At 44.6% G+C, this 17,837-nt stretch overlaps 1 protein-coding gene across 23 annotated transcripts in view; it reads right to left on the bottom strand.

Moving 5' to 3' along the window:
• SYT16 (synaptotagmin 16) overlaps window positions 1-17,837 on the bottom strand; it is a 105,247-nt gene that overhangs the window by 42,749 nt on the left and 44,661 nt on the right. For 16 of the 23 annotated variants that reach the window (XM_033061626.1, XM_033061623.2, XM_033061630.1 and 13 more), the window contains 2 exons: window positions 13,012-13,129; window positions 1,967-2,584 (listed from right to left, as the gene is read on the bottom strand). In XM_033061626.1, coding sequence (XP_032917517.1) covers window positions 1,967-2,513 — 547 coding nt within the window. In that variant the 5' untranslated portion in view covers window positions 2,514-2,584; window positions 13,012-13,129. Of the gene's footprint in view, window positions 1-1,966; window positions 2,585-5,248; window positions 5,318-7,522; window positions 7,619-8,224; window positions 8,242-13,011; window positions 13,130-17,837 lie in introns of those variants that run through there. The other 7 variants (XM_033061627.1, XM_033061636.1, XM_033061638.1 and 4 more) reach the window with 7 other exon arrangements.

Here is a 17,837-nt window from a genome sequence, read left to right as displayed (position 1 = left end):
AGGAAAGCCAAAAAAATACAGAGTCAAACAGCAATTTGATCAGTACCTGCTCTGGTCTGGGAGAAATGTCCAGAGGGACCCTCTGCTGAGCTGCAGGGATGGGTGACTCTGGCACCTGTCTGTCACTGAGTCCCTCTCACCAGGAAACCCCACTGGTGCATCCCCACTCCTGAGAACCCTCTTTCTCAGATGTCCCTGCAGGTGACACACAGCTCTGACAGGGACAGCAGCTCATTCCTGGGCCCCATTTCCCTGAGGGTCACCACCTTTGCTCCCACCCACTGTGATGTGCATGGGCCCAGGAACAGGAGGCTGCCCTTGGAATGATGCATTTGGCACCTGGATTTGCTGTGAATTGTTCCAGCAGCCCCTCCTGAGGCACAGGGCTGCAGGAGACAAGGCCATGCCCTAGGACAGCACCTGTCCAAGAGGATCCACAGCCCCAGCACTCCCTGGATTCCCTGGTGCCCTGCTCCATGACTTCTGCACACCCTGCTCACACAACCCGAGCACACACAGCAAACCCAGCCCTGCAGCTCTGGCTCCGTGCCTAGGGACAAACCCTGGGGCAGGATATGGCACAGGCAATGGATGGGTACCAGAAGGTAGGGATGGGGCTCCAAGAGATACAACTCTGAGATCTTCAATCTGAGAACTGGCAATCTTTCATTTGGAATACGAAACAAGCAGTCCCAGTTTGGGAGGCAGAACAGCTAGACCAAAAGTGCTTTTTAATTATTTACTCCCTGGCCATAACAGAGTGAGAAATAGCAATAAAGAAAAGAGCTAATTTTACAGTCATTAAAGAGCACCGTCAAGGTTTATGTCCTCTCAGTCTGATACTCCTGTTAAATACAAAAACAAACAGGCTGATCTTCCACAGCCTGCACAGAAAAGGCTAAATGCATAAGACTTCCCTAGAAGCCAAGAGTGAAGAAAAGCTCCTGGTCACAATAAAACAGACATTTTCAACAGCATTTACCACCTGCTCAAAAAAATAAAAAATTAGATATTTGAAGCCAAAATCTGTAGATCCTCAGCGAGCCTCAAGTTCTTCATCAGCTCCATATTGCAGAACCCAGCCCCTCATTCTCTTCCCACCCTTATCCCCATTCCTAGGCTGTTTGTAAAGAGCAGATTTATGCCAGCAAGACCCAAGGATGGTGTCAGCAGGACTGCAGCTTTCCTGGGTGTAGCCCCAGGAGCTCTCCAGCCACACTTGTGACATGGCGTGAGCACAAATCATGTGGCTGAAACTCAGTTCTGGGCACAACTGCCTGAAAACACTCCTGCTGTCATTTAAAGATCAGAAGTCATAGTTAGGCCTATTTAAAACTGAAAATATCAAACTCAGTTCTTTTTCCCATAATCTCCTGCCTGCTGTCTCTTCAGTCTCGTTTGAAAAGCCTGTGGGGGCGGTGGGAGGGGAGGAAAGTGATTTGGGAGCCTTTCATCCATAAAATCATGAGATACGGCTGGCTTTTTAGTGCAGCATTTCACAGCACATGGCACAGTAACATCTTGAGATTCCTGGCACAAAGGAACAAGGTTTGAGATTACATACATACATATATATATATATATTATTTTTTTAATAGCAATGACGCAAAGGCAGATGGCTCTCAAAGCAAAGACTTCAGGCTAAACATTCCCTTTGAAGGGTCCTGCTACCAGAAACTCAGCAGAGAGGGAAGCAAAACACTCCCTGCTACAGCAACAGGGCCTGATTGCCTTCTAGAACACAGCATTTCACCCTGCAGAGCTCCACTTCTTTCAATGAGATTAGTCTCATGAAGGAGGGAAGAATTGGAAAGGTTAGATTTTTCTTTGGGATTTGGGGAGTTTTATTTTAGCTCTGGGAAACAGAGACAATACAGAACATAATCAGCAGATCAGCAACTAAATCAAATCAGCAGCAGCAAGGAAAGGCCAGGATAATGCAGCCAGGGTGCATGGCAGCTCTTACCTGCACAGGTGCCACTGGCAGTGTTTAAGGAGCCAGCCAAGCTGAGGCTATGCTCAGCACCTCCCATCCTCACCGAGGGCTCACCTTCTTCCTCAGCGATGGGGGGAAGCCGATCACCAGGCTGGAGATCTTCCCCCATCCAGCAGGATCCATTGGCTGCCAGGGACCTGCTGCTCTCAGCACACTGCTCTGCCACAGTGCTGGGGTTTTTGAGCTGGTTTTGCCTCTGTGAGCCCACATCAGAGCCGTGAGGGAGGTTCTGTGAAGCAAGATCAGGGCCTCCAATGTAGCTGTCTTCTCTAGGGTAGAAATAATCCTCATCCCAAAGGTCCAGGTCTCGTTCATCACTCGATCCCTCAGAATAATCCTCATAAACGCCTCCGTTGTTCTCCAAGTCCTGGGTCCTCTCTTCTGGCTTACGACCCACTCCACTCAAATTCAGCAGTGAGGCAGAGATGGAGTCTCCTGCTTGCTGGATGGCTTCGTATATTTGAGACATCCAAGAAGACAGTGGCTGGAGGAAATTCTGAGCAGCCTCAGAAGCCATGTTTAACACTATGCCAGTGTCTGGTGATCAGTTGTTCAGCTTTGCCAGCATGTCACTTATAATTCAGGGAGCTACAGAATAAGCACCACAAGAAATTACTGTAAATTGCTTGTCCATCAACACCTGTCGACACACTATCTATGTGAGATGTCTAGAACTGAGAGGGGGAAATGGAAAAAGCACTTCTACCCATTGAGAATACCACCAGAAATCCAGAAATGATGGGCAAATTGCACACATTCCTGCAGAGATCAGGAAAGCTTTTATTCAATTGCTAAACCTTAGATAAAAATAAGGACACAGAACCTTGGAACACAAGTAACTTTTTCAAGTGCACACACTCTGGTTACAGCTGTCAACAGATCTGGGGGAAAAAAGGTACAAAACAACCTGCAATCAAAAATCTCAAATAACCTCCTGGCCCCAATTTCCTTAGCATTAGAATGACCAGGTGAGAAAACTGAAAGGAGGTGAATTTGGGGGAATTATGTTTTGAATGATGAAAATGAGAGGCCTAAATCTTGCATTAGCAGACCATGGCAGTGAAGTATCTCAAATTATTTTCTCCAGAAGAAAAGCTATGAAGAAACTCTCTCTGCCCATAGCCCAGAACTGTTTCGTCATTCCCAGAAATAAAACTTAAAAAAACCCCAGTCAAACAGAGGAGATGTAATATTATAGGTACAAAATTACTGGGAACAGAAGCAAGTTAACAAAAACACTGGTGTCATCTCAATATGATGCTTTCTCAAAATTCATCTAAACTCTAAATAAAAACATAACTTGCAGAAAGTTAACATGCCTTTTTGCCCGATATACATCTTCCCACATTATCACAAGACAGATATTCTTTTAGGAACTCTGAGATGGAGAAACCTACAAACAGGATGATGGGTTTAGGAAGAAAGAACAAAATAGGTGCAGATTTTAGACTAAAAGACAACTAAAAAGAAGCTTCAAAATGAATACAAATGTCTTGCTGAATTGAGAGGTCTAAAAGCAACCAAAGTATAAAAGGGTAAATACAGTGTAACAGCAAGAAAATAAACTCAGCAGCAACGTGTATTACCTTGTGAAATGATCTCCAGAGAAATGTAGTGGGAATCTCAGGGTTGTGGATTTTTAAATGGAGTACAGACAAGGAGATCCCACCTTGCTTGGTGAGCAGCTCTTCTAGACATGAGAGCAGTGACTTTAGAGGACTTTAACTTTTAAAGCACCTGTGCCAAGTGATTTTGTTCAGTGATGTTGATTTATGCTGCAGACACTTGCAACAGGTTTATTGTCAGCTTCAGCGTGTGCTAAGAATTGCAGCCCTAACAAGGGCAGTAAATGAATGTGGGTTACTGAAGGCATTTTAAAAGCTGTGGCTGTCACAAACTCCCTGAGCTCAGGGCACACACTGTTCCAGCATAATCTGGCAGCCTCCAGCTCTCAGCTCAGACCCTGGGACCCAGGTAAAGCTCCCTGCCATGCATTAAATCTTTGGCAGGGAACAGGCAGTGCCACAGCCTCCCCTCCCAGGTGAGCTGTTCCCTTCACTGACTCTCCTCTTTGCATCCCTGCCCTTGGCAAAGCCTCTCTGCTTTGTACAACTGATTTTCTCATAGACCAAAAGAGATCACAGGTTCCAAACAGCCCATTTGCAGCATCATGTGGATTGGCTACTGGTAAATCACAGAAATGCCACTGGGGAGAGATGGCACTTTTAACAGTGAGATTCTCCCAGGCATGGAAGGAGATAAACTCTGGTGGGTAAGTGCTCAATGCTGGGTACATTTTTAACCTGTCATTTATTTACAGACAAGAGCAAATGAATCTCTGGTTTATGATGAAAGAACTTCACAGTGTTCTCCCTCTGTCTCAGCAGCAAGATCCATGGCAGCAGAAGCCCTCAGAGGGATGCAGGCATCCAGAGTGATAGCTGAGTGATGGAGATAAAACATATGGGTGCTGAAATGAAGTGCTCATCTGTTACAAAAATCAACAGAACCAAGCCTTGTGATATTTGCACAGGGAATAATTAGCTCCTCTTGTTATTAGATTTTGGAGCTAACACCTGATGGGTCCAACAGAGCTATCCCACTTGTGGATGCTGTGGCTGGCTACACCACGCTCAGGCAAACATCACAGACTGACACGGGGAGGTTGGTACCACAACCAAAACGATGGAGGGAGTCTTCAAGGCAGGATTTTGCTTCAGCAAGGGCAGTAAAGCAGTGATTACGGCCACCTGCAGAGCTTGGATGAGGTCACATCTGAAGCAGCAAATAAAACTTGAATGTGAATTTTTGTGTCCCAAGCAGGTGCCTGTAGGCTGGGGGAGAACATGACACACACACAGGTATGCACATGCACAGCTCCACCCAAGACTGGGACGTTTGTCTGGATTAAATCCTAGCAGCCCCAATAACTCTGATTTCAGTTTATAGACAATAGACAGACACTGATGCGCATTCCACCAAAAAATCTAAACCACTCTGCAGTAACAGCTGCAAGTCACACATGCAACTCTAGAGGCAAAAACAATGTCTTTTCCAGGGTGCCTGACTCTGTTTCACCTTTGCTTTGCTTTTCCTACCATCCTCTTACTAAAGACTCCCCAGTCAGTGATATGCTGCACAACTGGAGTTCAGCTGAATTATAAATGGTTTATTTTTGTTCTTGCAGCAGATGGATAAAACGTGTAACAAGCTGCAGACAAGTTTAGGCGGGCAACGATTTTACAAACTCACCAGAGGATCAAAGGGGGCTGAGCTGTGTTACAGGCTTGCTGTTTCCCAGGAGCTCTCTCCATTAATTAGGAGACACTGCTCTAACAGCATGTTTATGATATATTTCACAACATGGCCTTTTCAACATAACGGATTTTTACTTTTGATTTCTCCAACAGTTTTGACTTGCATTAGAAGAAGGAAAAAAAGAAGCCTGAAAGAACTGAGAAAAGCATAAAATGTGTGGGAAATAAAAAAAAAATCCATTTCTTTTTAAAAGTATTCATCAAACAAGAGAGAGGAAAAAAGCAGTTTAGCAAATTTACTTCAAGTTCCATCTTCTAAAACCACCCATAAGAATTTTCACACCAAATCACATGCTAAACTCAAAGTAGTTAGGGGTTTTTTTTAATCTCTCCTGGAAAATCAGATAACTAAAAGGATCAATGTTAAGCCTCTCACAGAAACCATCATAACCTTTACTACAATCTATATTCCCTTGTCTTGATAGGATCATTATTCCCAAGTAACATTCCCATTGAGAGCTGCAATTACTGTATTGCTAAAAAAAGTAGACTATTACCAGAATTTGAAACAAAACCACAATGCAGAGGTTTGTAATATTACCAAAATGTCTTTCAATCTTCTTGATAGGTAGGTTCCTAAAAAAAAGTGCCCTCAGTTGTGCATTTCTCAACGTTTCCTTTATTCAATCTATTGCAGAGTGTAGGCACAAACTTCCTTGTCTTCAGTCACTTTTTGTGTGGCCCTTGGAAAAGTTTTCTACCAAACTTCTCCCTTTGAGGCAGAACAGAGGTTGAAAATTAATTATACCCATGAGCAGGAGCTTTATTTGTGTGCACATCAAAGAAGGGTAATGTGACTGACCCAGCATGAAGTTCTGCTCCAAGTTCAGGGGGAAAACCTAAAACAAGGTTTTAGGCTGATGCCCAGCACCTCAAGGGTCTGTGCAAAAGGTGAGGCTGTTCATGGCAGGGGAAATAAGGAAGGCTTAGAGAGGTAAGATTTTTTTGAGCTACTGAAAACTGTAATGAGCCTGGTCCTCCTTTCAGAGTAGAACCCAATTAAAATAGATATTTAAACTAGCAGAGGGTAGATTAGAAATGCACTGAGATGAAGGCAGGCAGCAGCAACACTGGGCCAAGAAATCCTCTATCCTGGCTGTGGGAACAATCTGGACTCTGCTCCCCTTGCAGTTGCCAGAATTGCATCTGACAAGATGCTTGCAAAGCCCTTGCACTCTCACCAAACATTACTATGATGAAAATGTATTTCCAGCTGAAATTGTCACAGTGCCAAGCTCAGCCTGTGCACTTGAAACTGTTCAGAGGGCTGGAGCCTCTTGCAGAAGCGTTTTGAGGTAAGTTCACAGACAGTGCCCACATCAGCTGTGAGCATCACTACTGACCAATCTTCCCTAAGGTAGGAACAAAACAGAAATACAGAACATCTGGTACTTTTCTGGCCTATTTTGTCCAATAAAAATGCTATTTATGTGGTTGAATTTAACACACACACAAAAAAAAGAGAATACAGAGGCACTTTCCAAGTGATTATGTGCTCTGTGATAATAGTTTTCAGCTGGTGAATCAGAAACTCCGGGGCACTGAAGGAAAATCTAATGGTTTATGCCAATAAATTAGACACATCTCATTGGAAACATTCACGGGTTACAAATCAACACAGCAATAAACCCACTGCTGCAGAGCACTGGTCCTGCAAGCCCCAGAATGGTGAAGGGAAAACAAAGATGAGCTCAGGCAGACAGCAATGTACCCGGCTGCACGGGGCTCAGCCCACGCACAGGAAGCCTGCAGACTTATTTCTCACTCCCAAATCATCTCATGTCTTTGCAGGCAGCTTGCTACTGATGCTGTGCCAAATTAGTTGTAAAAATTGATACCCAAATGACAGAAGTGGTTTTGGATCAGGATATTTAGCCCCATGTTGTCTCCTACTTTCTTTTCATTCCTTTGTTCATGCTCTCCTTTTGTCAATAACAATGGCAAAAAAATTACTGATCTTCTCTGCTTCAGTGGGATGGGGAGAAGAGGAAAGAGGTAGAAGAAAAAAGGAATTATGCAAATGTGACATTTATGGTTCAAGATTGTGGAGTTTTTTTCAGAAAACCAAGGTCTCTCCATCATACAGGCTATGTGATGACAAATTCATGCAAAAAAAAATTTGTTCTTGGAAGACCAGGATTCAAATATTGTGCTCAGAAGCTCCAACAGCAACAGGGCTGAGGAGCTGATGGTGATTTCCTATACTGACCTCTTCATAACTCTGTTTTTGCCTTGATTGTAAGAGCTACTGAAATCAGGGTGTGTTCATCTCATGTAAGTCCAGGGCACCAAGACAGCAGAGGATCTGTAAATGCACAAATTGATATTATTGCCACCAAAATACTAACACAAAACCCTGGGGGAGTTTTCAGGAAAGATAAAAGGGCAACACCTCCCTGGCCATAATATTTGGGTTGGATTTTCAGGCAAGCCAGATTCTGACTTGGCACTGATGTTAAATCCAGAGTCACTCCACTGAAGGCAGTGACATCCTTCAAATCAAAATAAAGCCCTTTGCATTTAAAGAGCTGCTTGTCACCAGAGGCACAAAAAAGCCCCTAATGTTCCATGCCAAATGGCTGTACAAAAAGCAGCAATGAATAACTTCATTTATACTTCTCCAGCCGAGGGTTACATAAAGGGCATAAAGAAATTCACAAATCACTGGAGTATTAGAAAAGTGGTGTTAGTAGTGGAAACTGTGCTCTTTCAGGCTGAAAGAGTGAGAAACATCTGTAATTACTGGATTAGGGGAATGAATGAAGAAACCTGCAGTCAGAAATTACAGCAAGTTCTGTAATTGAGCTGCTGCCATTTGTCAGCTTGCATGAAGGCAGAATAACCAAAAGGAAATCACAAGTTCAAAAGGCTGGAGAAACACCAGTTTACACCAGCAGTGCACCCCACCCACCTGTGCTGTCACGCTGTTCCTGGGGCAGATCCCGTCCCAGTCTGCAGCAAGTGAACAAACCAGGGTCAATCAGAGCAATTACTTGCATGGAAATTAGCAGTGGGAGAGCATGTCTAGCTGTTCAACAAAATGAAGTTATTTTAGAAACATTTAGAGGAGTCACCCAGTTCCTGTTACTCCTTCCCCCACGCACACACTCCATCCTCACAGAGTCTGTGGGAATTGCTCTGTGTGGACCACCAAGAGCAGTGCAGACAGTGCTGTTTGGGAGACAAAAACGCTGTGGATGATCCATCTTTGTGTGCACACATGGCTGAGTCTGTGGCTCCCATCTCCTATCACTGCTGAGTCAATCCAGAAATGCTGGGAGGCTGAGGGGTCACTGGGAAAATCAGATTTAGACTCAAAGGATTTAAAGGAATTTGGAGCCACAGATCTGAGCAGACAGTTGTCCCTCCTGACTTTGGGACTGCTCCCTCAGCTACTCTAATTCTTCATTTAATTCAGCCTGTTGCAAACCAGGTTCTCCAACATCTGGGGCAGGCATCAGCAGCAGCAATCACACTGTCCCATGGCCACTGTTCCTATGTCCCTCTATTGAAGTTGTTGAGAGAAAAAGCAATTTAGAAGAGCAGCTTCTTCTGGGCACTGAGAAACTTCCCTTTCACAAGTTTCTCTCCTTCCTCCCACTGGTCAAGGAACCTCAGCTGGGTGACAGAAACAACCTCAGGCTCACTCTCAATCTTCCCTTGCCAAGGACAACAGAGCTACTGGGGACTCAGCATCACAGTTAAAAGGACCAACCACTGCTCAGTTTCTTTGGAAAATTACACCCCTGGGTTTTCCACAACTTTGGAGGAGGCCAGACTGGTGCTGTCACACTCCCCCACGTTTCTTATTTCTAAACATGAATCTCTGCCTCTGCTGCGTGTGACAGTCCCACTCACTGCATGTGACAGGTCCCCAGGGCAGCACTGGCACTGAAGGCAGTACCCAGGCAGCACTGCTAACATTCCAGCCCTTGGTGAGTGCTCAAGGTGTTGATGCTTTCCTCAAAGCCTTGGCTATGGGAGATGAGTGGTTTTATATAAGAACTGCATCTCCATTTATTTATTTTAAGTGTGCAGCTAGCCCCAGAGGCTGGAACAGTGGCTGTGCAGAACAGCTTGAGAACATGAACTGAAAGTGCTCTTGAGGCTGATAAAACAGAAGGAAAAATGAAGAAAAAAAAAATCTTCCTTCAAACCTCATCATATTTATGCTGTTTACACACATCAAGAGTACATCCTTAACAAGTGTTCAAGGCAAGGCACAACTGGAATATTTCCATACAAAGCACAGTGTACTAAGCTACAATGTCTTTCCCAGTCTCAGTCACATCACTATAAAAAGATTATGGTGGAGAATGAAGAGGACCCTTCACTCCCTTGAGCCACAGCACTGAAGCACGTGGCTGGTTGCAGCTCTTTGCACAGAGGTTTGCCCAGCATTGTCACATGCACCTGTGAAACTCACTTCACCCATGAAATTTTGAAGCAAAGGGCTCCCCAACACTACAAACACTGTGCATAGGAACATCACCACCTCCTCTTCGTCCCAAAATTCACACTACAGACAGGGACACCAAACCATCACAGCACCAAAAGGTCCCACATGAGCCCTCACTGACTTCTCTCAGGCCTCTGCCCAAGAGAAGATCCTCCTTCCTTGGGTGGAGAGAGGATTCAAGGGGCAAGTTCCCATGCACACTCTCCCAGTGCTGAAAGGTCACCAGTGCTGTGTAGCACCCCCCCAGCTGACTCTGAAGGTATGGCAGGTAATCTTCCCTCACTAAGGAGTTCTGCACATGACCTATATAAAGGCTCTACATCTCTCCACAAAGACCAGGGCTGCTTCATGCCACCACCTCTTCCTTCTGCACATGCTTGGGCCTGATAAGCTCTGTGCCACCTTCCTCCAGGTGTGTGGTTACCAGCTTCACCTTTTCAGCCTGCTCTGAGCCCTCCCCTGCATGCCAAGTGCATCCTGAATGCAGGCTGGCTGTGTCCTGATGAGCTCCAGCCCTCCCAGTGAACCTCCTGCAGCTGAGTGAGAAGAAACCAGGGCAGCACATCCCTGCTTGAGAGATGGACTCATCACTGAGTCAACAAACCAGTCAAGAACTGGATCCACAGCAGTCTAAAGTAACAAAAATCTGCCATCCATTTTGTCCCAGTAATTAAGAGTCTTTGTCCTGAACTTTCCTAAAAGGTTTTCAATGAAATCTCCATTTTCACAAAGATCTTTTCTTTATCTTTGTCCCTCCATAGAGACACAAACTGCACAATTAAAATTAAGTCAAGAGAAAACCAGCCAGATGTATCCTAGAGCCATGATGATGGGAACACCTATTTCATTCTGACACTTGCCTTGTTCTGATGTCAGCCTCTATACAGGAAAGCAAAAACAACAACAAAAACGAGACTCTGACATTTCACAGTACATTTTCTAAATGTCACCCTGCACACCTGCAAAGTAGACAGATTTGCTCATGTTTCTCTACCAACTCTCTTCTTCATTGGTGGACAACTCAAAACTCAGCTGGATCCAAGGGCAAGAGGAGCAGCTCATGCACTGAACCCACACATCCCTTCATTCACCTCTGCTATTGCATGTGGGGCTTCATCCTGTAGCAGATGTCACAGTCATGCTCTCCCATTTAGATAGACATATTCTCAGCACTCTTAATTCCAGGTGTGGAAAATCTTTGCCCAGTTTGACAGCTTAAAACTGGGAAGAGCAATTAATAGTGGGCTGCATGTTATAGAACACCAGAGCCCTTGGAATCAGGATCTCCTTGCAGCATACACAGCTCAGAAGAAAAAAGATGAGAAGAGGAAAAGTGAATGCTAACCAACAAACTGCATGTTGCAAACGCTCCCCATCCTGCTCCTTCCTACCCATCAAAGCCAGATTCTGAATTTGAAGCAAACTCTTGCTTGTCAACACTCCTCTTGGGAGAGCTCCCTCACCATGCTGGAAAGAGCCTTCCCTGGCTTCCCTGCCCAAGCTCAGCCTCCAGGTTTCTGCATTCGCCATATGACACACTGAGTTAGCCCAGGGTTTAATATATTCCCTCATGCTGGTGTCCTTTAAAAGCATTGGCATTTCCTACACACAGATTCCATATTGACTTTACAAGTACCAAGACACCACGGTGAAATTTAAACTAAATATAGAGGTGATATTTTTAAATAACTCTCAGCTCCAACTCGCCAAGCTGATTTTATTTGAACGGAAAAAGCAGACTCCAGCTTTAAGCTTCCATTGTAATTAATGATTACAACACATTCCTCTGCTGTATCAGATTTAGCACCTCATTAATGTATGTGGTATTTTTCTTGCACGGCACAGCTGTAGTTAAAGTTGACTTAGTGTTTCCATTATAAGCCCATGTTTTCAAAGGTTTATCACTCAGACACATGAGATTTAGTCTGAAATGAAAATTGCAGAGAGTGTCAGCTGGGAAGCAATTTCTTGTCCTTCAAAATCTGGAAGCAACAAACACCAAAAAAAAAAAAAAAGCAAGCCACTCTGTTTATTAATAATTCACATTTTAAAAAGCATTGCAAATACATGTTTACATGATAGCCTGTGACAGCTCCATAGAATGTCAACACCCACACGCTCCTGGGAGATGTGTCATCTTAAAAACCGAAATAAAAGCCACATTTTTACACCACTTGATGGGAGGCGAAGAGAAGGGGAAAAAGACTTAAAAATAATATTGATGAAGGAAACTTATTAAAAAAAACCCCATGGTCTTTGTTTAGAAACACTGAAGTTAGGACTTTCAGTGGAGAGGGGCGTGGGTGGGAATCATTTCAAGTACCACTTGTTCCTGTACCTTTTTGGTGCCTGTCCCTGGCTCACTAATGAATTTAGCAAGAATTAGTCCCGCTGAGCTCCTACCACAGATGGCATCCAAGCCTTCAACTGCCCATGAGTCCTGGAGTCTCAAAGTACAACCAGATCATGTCCTTTGCAGCAGCCACGCTGAGGCACGAGGCAAAATGAACAACAAAATAACCTTGCATGAGCTCTATGTTTTGGGATTGTGTTCTTCTGCCATTAGATTTAAGATTGAGCCATTGAGAAGCAGAACTTTCAATTGGGAGGCTTCTGAAGCCTCTTCTTGGTTGTCTCAGTGATTATACACTTATGACACACAAATTTACAAACAAATACAGGAAGAAATTACCAAATTCGCAGTTGCCAACATTACCAGAACAGATGCATTGGTGATGGCTGAGAAAAATTTAAATGTTCTTTGTCTAACATAGTAAAATTCCCAGCTGTTTTTACTGCAGGACTTACGGGTTTACCCAAGACATGATGTTTCCAGAACACAACAAACACAAGGAGCGTGAAATAGCTACTACAAGGAAACCAGGACAGGCATGTCCTTTGTGAGCAGAAAGGCACAGTTGTTACTCTGAAACATTCACATTTTGCTCCTCACTGGATAAACAAAACACTCCCACAGCAGACAGAGCAGGGAGTGTGCTTCTTTCCCCAGTGCTGACTTTCATTTTTCAACACTTCACTCCAGACAACAAAGATAGTGGGAACATGGTAGCAATCACATACCCTTATGGTGAAATTTGGGAAGTTATTACCCCAAACCCTACTGTTTTCCACACAAACAACCTGAGAAACAGCCAGGTGGGTCTGTGTTTGTCCTCCCAGCAATCAAAGCCTCCAGAAAACTCCATTACACTGCCTTTGATGTACACTGTGACACTCACCAAAGCCCTCATCAGCTCTGGATTTTTCTTTAGTGTTTTCTTCTCCCTTGTTGTTCCAGGCATGGGAGCTCACCTCTCTCTTCACAACAGAGCTTCTTGTTGATGGAGTGAAAGAGGACTGCAGGGAGAAAGTAAAAAAAAAAAAAAAAAATCATCAGCACAACCAAGAAAAAGTTGCCAAGGGAAAGATGTGGTTTAAGCACAGCTGTATCCATGGCTCTGCTTCTCCATCCTCTCTGCAGAAGAAACAGAACTGAAACCCAGCAGAATTTGGGCTTGGATACAACATCCATTTAACACACTGATCTAGTCTACTAAGGATGGACATGACTTGGTTCCAATCAAGGTCTTCATTTCTGTCACAGCATGAATTCCAGCACTGGGAAGACACCAACTGATTTTAGTAAACTTTTGTAGGAATGCAGAATTCCAGCAGCTCCAAGAGAGACACTCTTCATCTGTACTACAACAAGGATCCAGCCAAGAGAGGATTGTTGGTCATTAAGGCCCCAACACCTTATGAAATTTATGTATTTTCTTTAGGACAATCAGATTATACATAATGGTACCCACTAAGTTCATTACATTTACTAAGAACCAGGTTAATGTATAGCCTGTGATCCTCATTCAACTGCTACTCTACCCTTAAGTAAGAAGTATATTACCCTACTACATAATTACCATTATTTTCTGGAGAAAAAAAATCAGCCTCGAGCTCAGGAAATTCAGTTTAGCTCCTCAAGTGCCAGGTTTGGCCACAGGTAATGAGCACAGTGATTTTGCACTAGCTGATGTCCCAGCCCTGAACATCAACATCCCTATGTCAAACTGTAAAGAAACAGTCTGATTTCAATTTATCATGTTCTGCCTGTACCACTGGGTCTGCAACAAACCACAGGCGCCAGCAAAAAGCTTTTAAAGCCATTTCACCTCTCTCACACATATCAAAATGCCAAAACAAGGGACAAACACTACATACATCACTTGATGTGGGTGGCAAGGGCGCATGTGTCAAAAACTTTCAGTGTCATCTGCAAAAAAAAAATGGGTTGTTATTCTGGTAATTACTTCACCGGGAAGGGGTGAAGTTCAGCTGCTCAATTCAAGTCAAAGACCCCATAAAAATGAAACATCAGCAGCATCAGTGGCACACCAGGGATGCCTGTGATTACAAAGCTGCAGCTCACAGATGAGATGAGTAGGATAGAAGGATGTAAACAGAGCCAGCCCTGCCTCTGGAGCATCCAACAGGGAATTTATAAGGCTTGACTCAGCAAAAGACTTGGGCTAGAAGAGCTACACTGTCCCCAGTTACAGCCTTGATAGTGCAACCTATGACTGCTACCAAGGGGATTTATAAAACTTAAATACAAGCCAACATGTCTCAACAGGAAATAAAAATCACCAGTGTATAGCAGCAGCTCACATGCAAAACAAATGAGTGGTTGGGACTGAACCCAGAGGAATATGTGTTACACAAACTCTGGAGGTGGCTCTGACCTTCCTCATCCCAGCCTGAGGAAGGAACAGAAATATTCACTGAATCACAGCAGCTTAAATGACAGCAAGGTGAAGTCTACACTTTCATTGCTCTATTCTGCATGGGCACAGAAAATTCACAGAATGGTTTGGGTTGGAATGCACTTTAAAGACCATATAGTTCCAATCCTGCTGATATGGACAGGGACACGTTCCCCTAGGATGCTCAGAGCCCACCCAAACCTGTCCTTGAGCCTGCCAGCACTGCAATTTGCTGCCATATCCTCCCTAGATAATTTGGCTGGCACATCTCAGACCCATTTTCCCCTCACACCTCAGCCCAGGGAGCAGGGCTGGGGATGTGAGGGTGGCTGAGACATCAACTCTGGCTATTTTCAGCTGCTGAAGTCACCAGTAAATGGCTGCTGGAGCCAAGGATAAATCAAAGGAGAGACTTTAAATCAAAGTAGCCATAACCCCAGAATATACATGAAAGCCTGGCTGCATCCCATCACTGACTTGCCCTGTTCTTGAGCACAGAATAAGCAGGAGAAAGGATAATGCTCTACCTTATACATAAAACATGTGGGATTGCTACATCTCAGCACACAAGGGGATGTGTGCAGCAAGGACACCACTGTAACCATTTGTTTTATATTATAAAAATCTCAGTGAGCCCAGGGACACCAGGGTTTTCCCTTTTCAGACAGGACACAAGCAATCCACCAGTATTTTTAAATATAAATTATTCAACAGTTGCTCTCAAACACTACACAACCCCTAGCTGGAGAAAATCCTCAAAGTGTCTCTTTTCCCCAACAGACCTTCAAGCACCTTGCAAAATCCCAGAAGAAAAAAGCAGATCTTTGACTAGACAGGCATCCTGAAGGAAAGCTGGGAGACAAATGACAACCTGCTATAAATTTGTTCTAAATTAACTCAGACTGGCACAGCAGCTTTATTGCCCATCTAATTCTTGTTTCCTGGTCAGATACAGAGGAACAACAGAGTAGTAGCTCAGTGACATAGTACTTGGGACAACTCTTACAGCTTCCCCTACTCCTTGGGACAAAAATATAAAAGGCACCACCTATGAGAGCTCACCTAAGGTCCAGCATCAGCTTCCAGGAGGAAGTTTTCAATGCCAAATACTAGAAACTGTCCACACAGAGGCAGAGTTTTTGGGAGCACAGGCAAGAAGGGACTGCACAGACTCTTCCTGCATGGAAAAGAGCATCAGGCAGCTACCAACAACACCTCAGATCCTTCACCTCCCTCCTCTGCAGGCACCAAGCAACTCTCCTACCCCTCCTAAAGATGGCAAGGAGGTGGCTGGGAGTTCTGCAGCACAAGGCAACCCATCTCATGTATCTTGTCCCATGGCTTTATGCACAAGTTTTCTCTTTAGTCAACCACAACATTCATGGCAGAAGTTTGTGCCACGATGTCTGGGAGGGAGCACTGCCTCACACACTGCACCTGGCTCCAGCTGGAAGCTCAAATCCCTCTGGAGGTGGGGTGTGCTGGTAATTTGCTTCTCCATCATCAAGAGGAAAACAGGCTGCTCCTGCACACAGTCCTGATCACACCTCCCCTCCCAAGCCTCAGATGAAACCCTGCACATTTGAGACTCCAAAGTAAGGCAGTGCCTGGGAAATAAATGGCTGTAAACCTGATTTGCAGCAGGGCTCTGTTCTGGCTTGTCTGGGCCTGAGAGGTGCTGAGGAGCAAAAGTAGCAGAAATGCACACACATCCCCTGTGCTGCAGCATGGCTGGAACGTGTCACACAGGTGAAATGTCCATCCTCACACCAACGGGTGACAGGCTGTGCCTGGAGGGAGAAAATGTGCATCCAACACATCCAGCTCTTGGTCCAAATCCTGGGAGGTGCTGACCACGACAAACTTTGGGACATAAACATTCAGCCAGGATCTTCCCCTATTTACCCATTTTTTAAGCCAAGAAATGGACGCTACAGACAGCTTTGTGCAGTGCCACAGTGGATCCACTCATTCTGCTGCTCTGGTTGAGAGCACAAGGCAAGAAATGGGGTTTGTGCTCCTGGCAGGTTGAGGCCACACAGCTGCTCACACTCCTTGCCCACTGCTCAAAATCAAACCAGAGGTGCAGTGTGAAGAGCCCCAAGGTAGAAAACAGATCAGAAATGGAGGTGAGGTCACCAGAAGAAATCTGAGAGAGCACATAGGGAGCACAAGGCACTACAATGCTATTCCTGCTCCAGCCTCGCCTCAAAGCCACAGTCACACCACAAGATGACTTCAGGGAGAGTCTGTCCAGCAGAACAAGAGAGAAGTGTTGGCCACAGTGTTGCATGCATTTAATCCAAGTGGGTTTTGGGTTTGTACCCAGCTGTTTCACAACAATCCTGCCACCAGACCTGGCCTCTCCTGATGGACCAAGGCAATGAACACCAGAAGTTCCACAGTTAATTCACTTAGAGAGTCTGCAACTTGCAAGATCTTAGTCCATGCTGCTGTGCAAGGGTTAAATTCTGCATAAAATACTATTCCAGACAATAGTTCTTTAATTTCATTTGATACCAAACTTCCTGAAAAAGGAATGTTTACTGGTACTTTTTAATTATGAAAAAAAAAAAGAGAAACCATAAATTGTCTGTTTTGCTGTCTGTGCTAATTACATTTCATTATATATTTGGAGTAAGCTATGATTTTCCTGCTGGTTCCCATGACATTTTTCATTATCAGCCACTAATTGTCTAGCAAGCACACTGCATTGTGAACCAAGTAGGCTGGTGCGTGGGCAGAAGTTCCAGCAAAAGCTGCAAGGCAGTACAAGTGTACATTATTATTATTACTATTATGATGTATTAGAGAGTTTCCACCTACTTGCATGTCTCCATATCCTCATCCCTGTTCAGCAGTGTCACAGCCCAGCCCAGCCCAGGAGTCCATCCTTGTGCTTGGCAAGGCTCAGCAAACCCTGAAGGGATTTTATGTGGGATGGAATGGTGGCAGCAGCCCCACTGCAAGGACAATTCCCTGCTGGGGGCAATGGAAACACCAAGCAGCTTCCTCAGTCACTTCCTCTGCTCAGTGCCCAGAGCACATGGGTATCAGAATTTTGTCACTTTGCCCACTCACAAGCTGAGGCCAAGGTTATCGAGGAAAGCAGTGCCATATCTGGGTTCCTAAAGGAACAGGGTAACTAAAGAAGAAAAAGGGACAGGGTTTTCAGAAGCCATGGCTAACACTGTATCCATCATGGAAAAATCTCCAACCAATCCTCATCTATGCAAACTCAGAAAGGGCCACAAGTGGTGAAGCAACTCCTTGCATGCAGCATTTCACAAACTCAGACTGGGGGA

Source organism: Catharus ustulatus, chromosome 6, assembly GCF_009819885.2.
Source record: "Catharus ustulatus isolate bCatUst1 chromosome 6, bCatUst1.pri.v2, whole genome shotgun sequence".
NCBI classification, from domain to species: domain Eukaryota; kingdom Metazoa; phylum Chordata; class Aves; order Passeriformes; family Turdidae; genus Catharus; species Catharus ustulatus.
The sequence above is the reverse complement of the archived record's forward strand: the minus strand, read 5'-3'. Positions and strand labels throughout refer to the sequence as shown.